We start from the raw sequence: 16,555 nt of genomic DNA on the forward strand, positions 1-16,555 counted from the left end.
GGTTCTGGTTACCATGGCAACCGGTGCTGATTTGTATTTCACTCGCCGTGCAACCCTTGGACAAATTCAGGAATGACAACAAACGGGTTTTCAATGTATGCCAGTCCATCTATCGACTGGGCCAAAAAAATTGCGGTGCCCTCATACTCGGAACGAGAATTCACATTTTTGTCACTTGGCCCACAGACTAACATGTTCATACCCAGGATAGCCCGGGCCCGGGATGGGTGAATAAATTTTTTTTTTTTGACCTTTATGGTATGTATATACATGTACATGTATGCTTTCCAGCGGCCAAAGATAGTTGGAAAGCTTGTGTCTTAGTTCAGTTAGTTGGGAACAAATTACCGGTACTTGAACATTTGGGCTCGTGCAAAATCACACCAATTTTTGGATTTCCTCAAAACGTTTTGCTTCAGCAAAAAATGCTGCCGAGCCACCGTGCTCCGGAACACCAGAGACTTCTGCGTGTGTGTTATTGTTGTGGAAGTGGACCACAAAGGTATCGTGATGATTGTACTGGTATTTGCTCACTTCTGCACACTTTCAAAGTCCACGTACTGGAGCGCCGGGAAATATTTACAGACTCAATACATCTACTACTTTTGTTATTATTTTGTCTCACCCCACACCCCTCTACTCTGTTATCGGCCCTCTTAAGAGTTGTGTTCATCACCGTTGAGGCTTCCCATGGGAAATAAAAGAATACTACTGTAGTACGACTACTACTAGTATAGTACTATAGGCTCGGCCTTGGTGTAGTCATGCACATGCTGTGGTGTTGAGCTCCCTTGTACATGCACTGCCACACTATACTGTGTAGTATACACAGAAGGGGTTAGACTGTGACCATGGGCCTGGCCTATACAAGACGTAGGTGTGTGTGTGTGGGGGGGGGGGGGGGGGGCTCATTCAGATTCAAATCCGTCCCCGACAATAGACTGGCAGACTATGCACACAAACACGCCCAGAAATAAGAGTTTCAGTAAACCATTATTCATCTGTACTTCTCACTTTGTCAACATACACTGCATATAAGGCCGAGGATGCCAAGGAGATGCAGAGGCGATGTAAACATCACAGCACATACACAATGACAAACAGGTGAAGCACCAATCACAGCACATACACAATGACAAACAGGTGAAGCACCAAAGCATTTCGCATGGAGCTACATGTACCGATGCGGCAGGTCAACGGGAATAAAATAAATACTGGGACACACTTCAATTCCATGGGGCTCAACTGAAAGATCAGAGGCTAATCGGGTTTGCTCAATAGTGCAGTACAATGTACATTGTATAGTTTGGGTGAAGAGGAGGGGATGTAGGCAATAAAGCGGCCATCTCAAATCTCAAGTCAAATCATCACCGAACACTGAAAACTCAAGCTGTACAGCCATGCAGGCCAGGTTCGGATTGCTTCCTAGCTGGTGACGAATGGCGACTCAAGCAAATACGTGTGCATCATCTTGGGCAGCGGTAGCTCACAGATCAGGTCGTAGCGCGTCGTCTGGCGAATCACAAAGCGACACTGCTGCTGCAGTGAGCGCATAGTGCGAAAGCGCGAGTGCGGGTATTGCAATCGGACTGGGACTGGGTTCTGCCCGGGTACTGCGGTCGAGTGGCAGAACGCACCGGCCTGCGATTGAGCCAATGCAGAGTCGATGAGTTCAACAACGGTCTGGCATCGCCGTGAACGGGTGGGGTTCTCGTATAGGCTGAACGCGCCGTGGAAGTGCTGCACACGAGTGTGCAGCGTTCTGCCGACAGAGCGGAATGTCACGCTCAGCAAATAGCGATCATCAGTGCTGTCTCGAACAAGGAACGTACCGTCAGGCAGGCCCTCGAGGAGTTCTTCGGCTTCGGTACGCGACACAGGTCCCCAGTACCATCCTTGCTTGACCAGGCCTTCAAGTCCCTTCAGCAGACTGGTGTGCGCTGGTGATGCCGGAAGCCGGCCGTAGATGACGTCGTCGCTCTCACCTCTGCCAATGCGAGGCGGCGCTGCATCCCCGGCAATCCTGCTCACCCTGTTCTCATTGACGCTGGAGGCGGCGGTGGATGTGCCGGTCAATGCATGGTGTGCCGGTGATGTCCAAGCACGCGGTCTCGTCCGCCTTAACGAGGACAGGACACTTGACCAGCCGTCTTCTTCTGATATCTGCATGCCCGAGTGGTGCATAGCAAGCTGCTGCGCTGCCACGCTGCGGTACCAGCGGCCGACGTCACGCAGTGGGCCAAACGCTCTCTCCAGAGCCTCTGGGTCGTCGTAAACACTGCCAGTGCGCCCGCTGCTGCTCTCAGGGATGTTACGAGGGGGTGGCGGAGGTGCTGTCGCTGCTGGTAGTCGTCTTGGTGGCAGTGCTGCAGTGCGTGAGTCGTCTGGCGATGTGGCTGCTGAAGGAGGTGATCGTGGTGGTAGTGGCGGTGGGTCGTCGTCCTGCTGTTGATCCCCGTTCTGAAAATGCACTGTGGACACAGTCGCCCGCCTGGCCATCGTACGTGTAAGTTCTCTGGCAACAGCCGACTGCACGGCCGTCGATATCGGAGCTGTGATAGCCCGTGGCGGAGGCAACTGGGGCAGCGGGCGATCCGAGAGGGCAGCGGGGTGACGAGCCATCAACATGCTTTCGTTCGGATTGTCCGGAAATTCTGCAGAATAGCGGGAGACTGCCGTCGATGCGTTCAGAGAGGTTGCAGAGCGATCTGACAGGCCTGATGACACGCTGGAGTGTTTGTCGGAATACGACGGATCACTCGCAGAAGACGAGTTCAAGCCACGGCAGGATCCACCAAACTCAACACCTGAATCGCATTCAGGGACCAAATCTGTTCCTGATGTCCCACAATTCAATGACGTCGACGTTAGAAATTCATCGGCGATGTTGCAATTTCTTGATTGGGGGCTCGAGCGCTCATCGACACTTCCACTCGTTGACTCCAGATTCTCCGTAGATATCAGCGTGAAGGATCTTCTAGACCTCCCTCCAACTCTTCTGCCAGCGCCTTTCACCAAACGTTTACAACAATCAGAAAATGTTCTGTGCGATCTGCTACTGTCTTGGCTGGAAAACTCTTTCCCCAGTTCTACCTTCGCACTTTCACCTTTGACCGAAGCTGGGATCGTCACACTCACAGATTGAGATCTCTGCTTGATCACGGCTGCATCACCAGGCGCGTCGCGCAGGCAGCGGGCGGCCAAGAGAAATACATGGTTATCAACGTCGTCTACCACCACTGGCACGGCGCAACTGCATGCGCTTCCACCAGGCACGCTGCTACATGGCTGCTTCGTGCATGGTTCACTAGCTTCACTAGCACTACATGTACTCACAGTACTGCTGCTGCCTGCTGTCCCGGTCGTCGTAGCTCTTACTTTTGTTGTTCCGCTTCGCAAACGCTTGCGCAGCTCGCCCAGGTGCTTCTTCATCGTGGCCATTGATTCTGACTTCAGAGAACTGACGAGCTGAGCTGCGAGCACCCACCGTTAGGCGTTACGTCCAGCAGTAACTCTTCATTCCACCTCGACTAGATAAGAACACACTGACTGCATGCTACATTGTACTTGTAGTCACCGACGTATTTGTAGTCGGGTGCTTTGACATCGACCCCGCAGTTCCGCGCTAGCGCCGCTGACCCTTTACCCTGCTCACACCAACGGTCTGTGTATGTATGCTAGTGCGCAAATGGCTGTTATGTCAAGTCTGTGTTACTGGCCAATGGCAATGAGTAGATCTACTACTAGTACTAGTACTACTAGCAGTATGCGACTACACATACATAACCAGATAACAGTCAGGTATTTATCATTCTGATCATCGGAATTCGGAAACCTGGCATGTGGCCCATTTCCCAGCAGTGGCAGATGGTCTTTCTCGTTACGTCAGTTGTCAGCATTCCTGCACCTAGCTACGTCTACGACTCCCTGCCTGGCCTGTTATGAATGGAGAAGTACTAGTATTAGTACATGACTATGGCGAGTATGACAGACATGAAACGCTGAGCTGCTGCATTCATTATTACTATTAGTATTAGTGCACCGAGCCACTGACTAGTACTAGTACATGTAAGTAGTAGTACATGTACTACAATGTAGTAAGACATAATCATTGTATACGAATGAATGATGGACTGTAGGGCTGACTCCCGGCTGAGTCGGGTAGCATTTTCTTCGGGTATCGGGTCCGGGTAGTTTTCCACGGGTAACACGGGTACCCGATCGGGTAATGTTTCCATTGTAAGACCACAATGCACACCGGCCCCTTCCCTTGCGCATTGGGTAGACTCAAGAGTCCATGGGGCATGGGGGTTATCATGGTTATGGACTCATGGTAGACTAGACATGCGCGTGAATTTTGTACACGTGCACTGTAGGCCTTGACGGATTATGCTAGCATAATTTTTCGCATAATTTGTACCAAAATCGGATAATCGCATAATTCGAGGCTAATTGCATACGAATCGCAAAAAATTGGAATAATCCGCCTTTTCGCATCAAATTCCATACAGTTGTATATGTTCTACAAGTACAAGTACAAGTAGATGCATCAGGAAGTCGGAGGTTTACGACTCCCTTGAGAACATGTCCAATCAACTACAATCAGTGACGTTCGTAGCTAGGTCGGACGGTGCGTTGACCCCGTTGAACTTTTGCTACTGCAGTACAACGCCCTCAACAAAAAATTACCCTGTTATTTTGCACAGAACCATCATATACATTAGCAGCATATGTGAGCATAATGCGGCATAATATGATAACTTTTAGCATAAAAATAGCATAATTCGGGAATTTTTTCAGCAATGCGAAAAGCATAATTTCACGAAAATATTAGCATAATCCGTCAACGCCTAGTGCACTGTGTGTGTCTACATGCATGATGACTGTCATCTAGCTGCGACCTCGCGTTTTCGGGTACTATTCGGTACCCGACTACCCGAGGTCCTCACGGGTAGCACGGGTACCCGACTACCCGTGCACACCACTGATGTAGTGTAGTATTATTATCTGTGCAGCAGCTTCTGCTGGAGACAGAAGCGGAGAAGGGGTGTCAAGTAAGTTAGTTGGCTATCCTCGATACCGGCCTTTTCATCTCCCAGATCCATACTCCACAAGTCGGATTTCCGAGACGCAGTATGTATCCGTTACGGTATTGTCTTTGGACGGTGTATCTAGTGTCTGTGGACAGGCCATGACGATTGACCACGCTCTCACCTCCAGCAGCTGCCCGTCAGGGGGATACCCCATTGCCCGGCACAATGTCTCATTAAAGGGGAAGTTAAGGCAAAAATCAAAATGTCACCAGTTGTAGTCTTCGGGGTGCTGAGTCGAATGGTCTTGGTCCGAGAAAGCTGAGACGCTCCCTTCCTACTTGAATCCCAATCGAACTCGCGCACTTCCACTGAGGCCTGAGGCTCGCCTGGACATTCGGGCGCAGCTCAGGGCTTCTGGACGCGGCAGCAGGATGCCTTTTTTGATGCCCGGGTTACACATCCGAAGGCAACCCTGCAGTCGCGTACAGATGTCCTGCGGCAGCTCAAGACCCACGAGCAGGCGAAGAAGAGGCAGTATTGCGCTCGGGTAACCAGTGTTGAGAGAGGGTCTTTTAGTTTTACACCACTACTAGTGTTTTCTACAACGGGCATGTGTGGCCCTGAATCATCCCTTTTTATGAAGAATTTGGTAACGATCATATTGGAGAAGAATCATGATTTGTAGTATTCAGTAGTCATGGACCAGCTAAGGGTTATGTACTCTTGGTAGTACTCTGTAGCTAGAAGAAGTTACATTTAGGGCGCGTTCGAATTGTCACTCTCTAATTTTTCGAGGACTTTCGTTTTTCTGAAGAGGTGGCCTTATTGGCCTCTTCAGGCAGAAAAACGAACCTCCTCGGAACTCCTCGAAACTCCACAACCTCATCCGATGGGACATCGTGGGAGAGGTACTAGGTGGATTAGTTCCGAAGAGTTTGGATTAGCTACGTCACGTATGCGCGTAGTTCGTGTAGATGGTCGATCTGATCGGACGTCATCATCGCCATGACAATTCCACTGAAAAACTCTAAAATGACAGAAACCGTTCTAATGGGACACTTCAACAATTCGAACGCCCCCTAAGTATTAGTTAGTTAGAAGTCAGTCGTCTGCAGGATACAGAGTACACCTGTACAATGAACGTGGACAGAAATGGAACAAGCTGTTACTACCAGTTTTGTTTGTTGTTGTAGCAACTCCGAGTTTCACGCCACGGGGCCCGTGATCATCAGCCACGTGACAAGAACAAGTCTGAAGAGCAGTTTAGAGAGTACATGTACATCAACACGCCGATGAGTGTATTGATAGTGATGACCATGAGCTGTGATGAAACAGCTTACTCAAACTGACTTTCAGTAAAATGATGTGCAATTTTCTATCCAGCTACATAATAATAAGTCGCAACCACTATTTCGTAGCTACATAACACCATTCACCATTATTATTTGCAAAATCAGCCTTTCATAGTACTGTTTGTAGACCTTCAAAGATCATCCATACATAATCATTCTTACATGTACATGTATGTCATGTGCCAGAAATGACACATACATGTACATGTACATGTGCATGTATGTCATTGTGGCGCTTGGTTGATCCTGAGCAGTTTGCGCTGGTCCGTATGTTCCTCAAACATGTCAATTTGCTGACAGGCGTGTGTGTTGATCTGTCACAGGACCGTCAGGTGGACGTCAACGACAGTCCTGCTCAATGAAATCGAGTAGCGTCGCTCAAGTAATAATAATAACGTTAGGCCAAACTAAAGAAGGTGTGTGGTTCGACTAACATGGACATTTTTTTTACGGGCGGGCGGGCGGATTTTTTTTTTTTAATATATTTTTTAGTACATGTAAATTGGAAAGGCTTCCTGTCTGAAGCCTTTCCATACTGGTACTCGATGTTCCAGTTTTGTGACACGAGAATGGCACGAGAATTAGTGTACCGCTGAGTGTACCGCTATACACGTGGTCGACACTTAGTCGACACGTTGTTGATACTTTTTTGACACGTGACCCCGTCAACGATCTGCTTTGTGCCAATGCCACTCGGTAAACGCCGATGTCGCGTACGACAAAGACGACTATCCCGTACGCGAAATAGTTGAGAATTGCATGACGTGGACCTGACGGCAAGGACAACTGCGAGGAGGCCCCTTTCGGTACCCCTGACGGGAAGGAGAACTGCAGAAGTCGACGAAGTCGAACGAGGAGGCCCCTTTTCCGTACCCCATACTGCAAAGTGCCATTGATGGATACCTTTTGCACCTGGAACGACCCCTTAAACGCTGTCGCGGCGACTATCCCGTACGCGAAATAGTTGAGAACTGCTGACGTGGACCTTTTGCACCTGGAACGCTGAAACGCTGTCGTGTCGGCGGAGTGAATGTGCAGGGTACTGGGGTGAAAAGAATTGCTGCAAAGACGTCCCCTCTACTTGGCTCTAGGCCTTTGCCTTTGGAGACATGGCGAACTGAATGCGCAGGGCGAAAAGAAATGCTGCAAAGACGTCCGCTCTAGGCCTTTGGAGACATCGTGGGAACTCCTTCCGGTACTATACAAACTGCTGACGTGGCCGTGGACATGTACATGGAGAGTCATGGTGGGACTTCATGTACATGGATACATGGTGGGAATTCCTTCCGGCACCCCCGTACCGCAAAGCCAACGGTGGGGAAGGAGAAGTGCAGACGTGCAGGAAGACGAACGAGGAGGAACCAGGACGAGCGAGCAATGGCAGGACTAGCTGGACCGTAAGTAATAGCTGAATTGTGCATGACAACTTGACATCCATGCGGCACTCGCCACTTGCCACTGCATATTTCTTGTCCACTAACAATGTCTCTCCTCTGCCCCCTGTGTGTCCACGGCCCTGTTGCTGAATTGGCCCGATGAATCGAATGTCTTCCGCAACTGGAACGGCCCCGTGAACGCTGTCGCGTCGGCGACTGAATGCGCAGGAGGGAAAATATTGCTGCGAAGACGTCTCCTCTAGACGACGGTAAGGCACGCCATTGATATGTTGCCAGTGTGTGCCAGGGTATCGCGCGATGGTGAATGAGGAATGATGAAGGGTACGGTGGGACTGTAGACCTGTTACCTTCTACTAACACGTTATCAGGTGGAGAGTGTCTTGTACTCACGTTATCAGGTCGAGAGCGTATTGTAGTCACTCTCTCTATTCCTGTACTTCATTACGTTTCAGGTGTACGTATAACTTCTCAAAAAAATTTAATGGTCTACAGTCGTGTCGGAAGGGTACGGTGGGACTGTAGACATGTTACCTTCTAACACGTTATCAGGTGGAGAGTGTCTTGTACTCACGTTATCACTATATCAGGTCGAGAGCGTATTGTAGTCACTCTCTCTATTCCTGTACTTCATTACGTTTCAGGTGCACGTATAACTTTTCCAAAAAAATTTAAAATGGTTCACATCTTCAGATAGAGAGCGTATTGCACCCGCTGTCTAGTCTCTGTAGTGCATTGAGATTTTGTTGATCGAACATGAAATGGATACACAGACAAAGCCAGGCCAAGTACATGGCGAGATGTCGCCAGAAGAACGTCTTCAGGTAGAGAGCGTATTGCACCCACTGTCTAGTCGATTTTGTGGATCGCACATGAAATGGATACACAGACAAAGCAGGCCAAGTACATGAGAGAGTGGACGATGTGCAGATCGACACGGCCTGCGGGTACTTCATTAAAGTTACCCGTGACATAACTAGGATAAAAGTTAATCACTGCAAAAACATTGCCAAGTATGTGAGCACTTTGGACTTGACAGAAGAGTGCACGGGCGACGTTGACAAAACATACTGCGGTGACTGTCACTATCATGACAGCAGGGCACATCGCACGCAGCATCGCAGATCGTGTCGAATTGCGCATCATAATATTGCAAAATTGCTCCTGTGCATGCAAGTGGATTTCACTGCACTTCTCAGTTTGGGAAATGCTCGATTATGACAATTCTCCGTGTGAGTGCACTAGCCCTGAACAGACATGTAGGTGAACCGTTTGTGGTGTCTCATAGCCTACCTCACGACCTTCTGCTTTCTTTCTTCATCACTTGTATCTTGCAGGTATATCATCCCGTGACGACCACATTGAAGTCTGAATTTGAAGTGTGAAGATGCTTCAGCAACCACATCGTACTTTTCCATTGCTTTCATTGTGCTTCTACTGTGCATGTGTGTAACTTGTGGGGTAAACATGTGATGACATTGTATGTTGGCGACACGGTCAGATGTTCATGCGTCTAACGTACACCTGCATGTTATGCATTGAAAAGGGTTTGCCACTTGCGATCCTGGGACGAGTATCAGGTCCGCTTTGTCCTGTGTGGGCTGTATCAGATTGCTGTTCACTTCTCTATCTGTTGGATATGTGACTTTCTGCAAGTTTCTGGTGTATGATGGCCACGTCCTTGCTTGTCACTTTGTATGATATTACATTCTGTATTCGCTGCTTCCATGGCATGGTCTGCAAACTGCAATCCTTGGGCAAATGTCATGTTTGCTATGTTGTGCTTTGGCCGTCAGCTTGTCTACACGCTGTAGTTGAATTATTTTTGTTTCACAACTGACTTCCTCAAGTACGGTGGCCACTGCTTTGCATGGCATTATACATGAAGAATTTCCTGTTTGTGTCGTGTGCATGTGCGTATGTGTGCGTGGCCACGTGTGTGTGCCGTGTGCATACACATGTTTGTGTATCTGTGTGCGGGGTAGCGAGGCGGGGAGGGCTGGTATGTATCAGTGTGTTATTGCAGTCGCATGGCTACATACAGTACATCGCGCGCGTGGTCATCATGTTTACCTTCGGGGTTGGGGTGGGGAGGGAACGGAAAAAGAGCTGAAATTATCCATATAAAAATCGCTCTGTGAGCGGTTCTGAAAAACCTTTACTGGTACTGCCCCGTCGTAAAAGTAAGAAATTAGAACTGGCCCATTGTCCCCCCACATGCGAACTGATCCACCTAAATCGCGAATGACGGGACCCGAACGCACCAGTAGCACGAGGTTCCTACCTGTGGATGCAGATGGGGACGTTGGTCCGGACCATAGGCCATGTACTGTACTAGCGGTAGGCTTCCCTATCAAAATAATAAATTCTACTGCTACTACTGGTGTTACCCTATGATAATTGCCGTGATCCTGTGCCCTCCCGACCTCGTGCTACTGGTGCGTTCGGGTCCCGTCATTCGCGATTTAGGTGGATCAGTTCGCATGTGGGGGGACAATGGGCCAGTTCTAATTTCTTACTTTTACGACGGGGCAGTACCAGTAAAGGTTTTTCAGAACCGCTCACAGAGCGATTTTTATATGGATATACACTGTATACGCGTATCGAGTAGACTCTACTACCAGCACAAGGCAGCAGTCGTACCACTCACTGCACTTCACTGCAGTACAACTACAAGTCAAGTCCAAAAGGAGCCGGCGCCTAGCGCCTGCGTCCGCAGACTCACGCCGCACAGCACGTAGACGTGGACGTGTTCAGTCCACGTACGTCAGTCACACGACAGCCCGCCGAAAAAAAGTTACGGTCGGTCGGGTGAGTCGAACCACACACCTTCTTTAGTTTGGCCTTATATTAATAGTTTGCGCATTGCACCATTTCGCAGCCCAGTGACGTGTTCGCGGGTGACCGCGCCGGTTCATGTATTGTACTCCAGGAAATCCTCAATCAGGAATAAGTACAGTCACCGATTACTATGCGCAGGAAAAGCGGCTGTTTACGTTTAGGGAAACATTCGATTCAGTGTCGCACGGCACACCCTGCTCCTGTTGCCCATGCATGGTTGACAGTGTGGGCTCGGACAGAGAGTAGAGTTACACTGTACCTGGGAATCATTCATTCATATTCTATTTGAAGGAGTCTCCAAAGCCTCGACCAAGACTTATAATGAGCCCTGCGACGGAGAACCTGCGATTCAAAATTTAGCAGAAAAAACTCGGGATCGCATCGCTCGTCGCTCACTAGTAGTAGTACAAAATGATTGTAATGCCACTACCATGGCCTGGGTCAGTGGGAGCAGGAGTAGAGTGGAAACTAACTTCCTAGTACATGTACATACGTGTACACAGCAGTAGATACTAGTAGTAGCGGTAACTACTGACTCGGATGGTCAGCCAGTAGTAATAAAGAGAAAAGGACATGATTTATGTGCTGAGTAGTTACTAGTTTACTACATCACGGCCAACGCTACATACCTTTATCCGATCAGTACGTTCACCACCCAGCCAGCGACAGTCCACAACGCAACTACAACTGTTCAGGATCGAAACGTTCATACATGTACATGTACGTCACCTTCTGACATTGCAAATGTTTTCAACAAGCAGTTCGTAGCATTCGGCACCTCCAACAATCCAGAGTGGACTTTCCCGCCCATTTCTGACGCTGATAGCACCTCCTTCTTCACAGACATTAGAACAACTCCTACCAGCGTTGCTAAGTACATCAAACGCCTCAAGCTGCACAAGGCAGCCGGCCTGGATGGTATTACATGTACAAACGAACTACTAAAGTCAAGATCCTTGGTCCATCAATCTGCGATCCATTGAGTTTAATTTTTAACTCTGTCCTTCTCATCAGGTGTTTTTCCATCTGTCTGGATTCTGGAAACGCTCCGTTGTTGTCCCCATTTACAACAATAAGGGCAGCAAATCCGATCCAACAAATAATTACCATCCTATTTCCCTCCAAGGGGATTCTACCGCGTGGCAACTTACTTGCACACTTTTTTTACTCAGAACCTGTTGGAACGCAGACATCAGCACAACTTCAGCCTAGTTTGTTTCTTCGACCTATCAAAGGCCTTTGATACAGTGTGGCACCGTGGTTTGCTGGCCAAAGTCGCCACCTTTAACATCGGTGGAAATGTTCTGCGGTAGCTCGAAAGCTACCTTTCCTGCCGGGTCCAACAGGTCAGGGTGTCAGGTTCGCTGTCCCTGTACGCCGATGATACTACTCTTGTGGCATCTGAACTTTCTCTGCCCATGGCATGTAATTAATTCTTTGCAGTCGGAAATTCGCTCAGTCGGAATGGATGCGTCTCTGGAAACTAACGGTGTTACTTCGACCTGGTTGGTTGGTTGGTTTTTATTATTTCAGTTCGTTGCCTCAACAGTACAAAGTACAAACCTAATGCTGGAAAGACTGTAATATTGTGTATTCCACCTCATCCGCGTTCTGATCTTTCCTACATCGACCAGCACCTATTCCACTTCCCTGACGACCGGACGCCCATCCCAATTGTTAGCCACCACAAACACCTTGGAGTCATCATGGCCAGCAATCGAGGACATCTGAGAGTTGTAATTTTTGTACTCCTCCGAGGTGTGATTTTTGGCGTGCTGGGCCAAGCACAAGGAAACCATCTGCAAAAAAACTGCAGAAAATGGTTGTTGTTTGATCCTTTGGTGTAATCTTTGTTTCTAGTCGAAGCTAGTTGCTGTTTGGAGCAGAAACGCTGAAATTGACTATTTTCTGCATGTACTCATACATGTACTCATGTACTCAGGCATGCAGTCTCACTCGTATTTTAGCTCTTTTTCTGGAATGGATGCTGCTCTGCGCCCCTTGGTGAACATTTCCTGCGCTCGTGGAGCAGCTGAAAAGGACCACTGGTATGTCTGGTTCCTGGTTTGAAAGTGGAGAGTCGACTTTTCTGCCTTGAAAAAGGAGCCTCCTTTTTCAAGGCAGTCAAAGGCTTTGACTCAGGCATGAGTTGGTCCCACCATCTGGAGTATCTCGAGCGCTGGATAAGTTCGGCTGTTGGTGTTATACAGTCACATGAGCCATTTACCACTAGTATGTCGTCGGGCTTTCTACGCCTCCTATATCTTACCCATAATTTTATACTGTAGCATTGTGTGGTGCAGTGCTGGAGCAGGAATGCTTACGCGGCTTGAACTAATGCATCGCAGGATTTTGAGAGCGATATTTCGCTTCCCACTTGGCACCCCATCAACAATTCTGTATTCCCAATGCAAAACCTGTCCTTTACAAACCATAGTTAACAGACTCTGCTGTAGATTTATCCATCGGATTAAACTGCTGAAGGCCCCAATGCATATTCAAAATGTGCTTAACTGGTTTAACTCTTCTTCGTCAAGTCGTAATTCACTAAGATTCCCTATTTCAAGAAATAACTCAATGAGTCGTTCGCCTGTTTTCATTAGCTATTGTCTCTGGGACTCGCTTCCCCAAAAACTGAAATCATGTGAAAACAGTTCTGCCTTTGTTCGTGATCTCTCGGACCATTTTCCGTAAACCTAATAATACAACTAACTTGATTTGCAGCCCAATCTCTGCTTTATTGTTGTTGTTCTGATTTGCATTTTTTTTGCCATGGCTGGCTATAATCGCCCTCAATTCCTCTTTGATTGGCCTTGGCCAGGAGTGTGTGCATAATAATAATAATACTAATACGTATTTGAAACTCGGATGTTGACCCATAAATAAATGTAGAAAGGAAAAGGACATAAGGATACGAGTTAAGAGTAACTCTCCATCACTGTAACTGGATGCTATATACAGTCAGAAAGTGCAATAACTAGGCACACAACTGACAAGAGTACTGAGACATTCGACGTCCTGACACCTAGCTTCAACACATCTCCGTAGCGCTAACCGACAGCCTTCCAACTTGGAAGGTTCAAGGTTATGGAAAGACCAAAGAGGGGAAGGCAAGCGCAAAGTTTTCGTTTTCGCAAAGCTTCCCCTTTCTTTACTTATCTTTGATATTTATGACCCACCCAAGTTGGGTGGTGTGCTGCTTTGCTGCTTCGAATTGTAGTTAGACCGCTTTGTCAAATATCGTACTGGTCTCGTCATCGTCCAGTGACAATCGACATTCTTTGTTCCGTTGGGACTGTAGCTTTTGCTCGTTTTCGTTGCGCTTGCCTTCCCACCTTTGGTCTTTCCATAACCATGATAACCTTGAACCTTCCAAGTTGGAAGGCTGTCGGTTAGCGCTACGGAGATGTGTTGAAGCTAGGTGTCAGGACGTCGAATGTCTCAGTACTCTTGTCAGTTGTGTGCCTAGTTATTGCACTTTCTGACTGTATATAGCATCCAGTTACAGTGATGGAGAGGTACTCTTAACTCGTATCCTTACGTCCTTTTCCTTTCTACACTAATACGTATCACTCTCTTATTATTGACCGCCACAGAAACTTGTGATCTCTAAGCGGTCAAATATCAGCATATATTGACCGCTTATATTGACGGGACCGAGGTCTTTTACGAGGTCTATATTTCATATACTAGAGAGGTTGCGCACAACGAAAATTCGTTAGATTTCGACCGTCCGGGTTCGAGTAACGAAAGTTGCTCCGAAGATCCGCCCAAATGTGACCGAAACAGAGCAGATCTACGAAAATATTTTTCGTTACCTGGAGTACTAAAATACTGATATTTTACAACTCCTTGCCTTGACTCTTCGTACCCGCGCGGCCGCAGCGTCGACCCACTACGAAAACGTTCACGCGTTGTGCGCAACCTCACGGTTTACGAATATTCGTTAGCTTTTTTCGTTAAAAATATTCGTTACGGCGCTACGAATTTTCGTTGTGCGCAACCTCTCTACTGACCAATTATGAGGGCAATAATAGATACATGTAGTATATGACTAACAGTCCACCAAGGTAACACGTTCCAGTCACTCATACTCGGCCAGTGCCCCTGTTCATCCAGCCCTTGCCGCTATCGCGGCACGGGTTGGATTCCGCGGTACTGCCCTCGTACTCGTGCAAGAACCTGTACTTATTGTACCAAGCTTGTCCATCATCATTACCGGCATCAACATGGAGTTTAGTAGGATATTGGCTTTCGGTTTGTGACAGTTCGTCTTCCCTGGGCTTCCCCTATGTATGCAGTGCAGTACTGAAAGACATGTATATATAACGAGGAAGCAAATCTAACGTTTTAACGGATGTCATTTCTTCGTTATAATAAGATCCGTTGAGGCCGTACTGCTTCATATACTGTAAGACATGTATATATAACGAGGAAGCAAATCTAACGTTTTAACGGATGACATTTCTTCGTTATAATAAGATCCGTTGAGGCCGTACTGCTTCATGTATGCTGTGTGTGGATATGGCAGAATAGTGCAAGATCGTTAACATATTTTCTCGTTAACCTATGAATTTTGGACAATCGTTAAATTTGCGACTCGTTATAATAACATGTCTTACAGTATGCTGTGTGTGGATATGGCAGAATACTGCAAGATCGTTAACATATCTTCTCGTTAACCTATGAATTTTGGACAATCGTTAAATTTGCGACTCGTTATAATAACATGTCTTACAGTAGTCCCAGAGGCTCTCAGTGCGGTCGCTCCACTGATACAATGATATGAGAGAGAGAGAGAGACACAGGGTAGAGGCAGGAAGGAAGGGAGGGAGAGAAAGAAAGAGAGAGAGAGAGAGAGAGAGAGAGACCGACAGACAGACAGAGATAGACACGGAGAGGACAGTGTCAACAAGAGTAGATAGAACAAAGACGCATACACATAGCCACTTGTTCAATGCTTTCTGAAAATTGCATTTTTCACTACCAGCTGGTGAGAAATAACACTCGAGGTATTGCTTGCCCCAGAGGATTTCAGGGACAACGCAGGCTCTGTGGAACTCTTCCAGTTTAGGAAGGAGCTTCTGCTTCCAACATGCAGCGTCAAATGCAATACGTTGGACATGCACCATACCGCCAGAGAACACAACAAAATCGCGCCACCGGACACCAATGACAGCCATTCCCCCTGTACTTGGGCAAAGTACTTGTGGGCTGAGGCTGCTATCGTCTACATCTTCCCTCACACAGCCAAGCTTGGCCATGCTGAGGAGGCGCTCCACAATATCAGCCTTCCTTGTTGCACCAGTGAGGCAGACATTGACACGCTTGGCCTTGGCTTTACAGAAAATCTCGACATCCTCTCGTTATGGCCAACGCAGCTGTATCCGCACCTTTCCCGGACGGGAAGGCTTGAACAATATCCTCCACAGCTACGGCTGCGCCAGCCACATTGGCGGCCATGACTGGTCACTCCTGTCAGTGATCAACAAAACGTCCATGGCCGCCCACACCAAACAAAGAAGTCATTTCATCCAGGGAGTCGTAAAATACCGTATTTTACGACTCCCTGATTTCATCCTTTTTCCGACATTTACATATTAAATCATAATAAATTATTATTTTGTAGTTTTGAATTAAATTTGGGTGCAGCTAGCTACACTTAGCTGCACCGTACCGCGTCGGTAGCGGTGTCGCTTTTGTTTTGTTGCCAACCAAACAATGTGACGCGTACAACGTTTTGCTATGGAAACGGAACCTGGATCAAGAGTCCATCGGCATCGCGTATCGCGCTCGCGCTGCATATCGCGAATCATCTATTAATTAAATTTTATATGCGCATATATAATATCATGTATGCTAGCAGCTAGCAGCAGGCAAGGCATATGCCGGCATGCGCTGAAAGCGTGGATCAGGCCTGCAGGTCTGATAATTA

General features: G+C 47.7%; 1 protein-coding gene across 1 annotated transcript; it reads right to left on the reverse strand.

Annotated features, from left to right (window-relative positions):
* Nucleotides 1-974: 974 nt before the first annotated feature.
* LOC135804887 (uncharacterized) lies at nucleotides 975-3,552 on the reverse strand. Its single transcript, XM_065318857.1, has one exon. The coding sequence runs from the start codon at nucleotides 3,439-3,441 to the stop codon at nucleotides 1,426-1,428; it is 2,016 nt and encodes a 671-aa protein (XP_065174929.1). The 5' UTR covers nucleotides 3,442-3,552; the 3' UTR covers nucleotides 975-1,425.
* Nucleotides 3,553-16,555: the final 13,003 nt, after the last annotated feature.

Source organism: Sycon ciliatum, chromosome 1, assembly GCF_964019385.1.
Source record: "Sycon ciliatum chromosome 1, ocSycCili1.1, whole genome shotgun sequence".
Taxonomy (NCBI): Eukaryota; Metazoa; Porifera; class Calcarea; order Leucosolenida; family Sycettidae; genus Sycon; species Sycon ciliatum.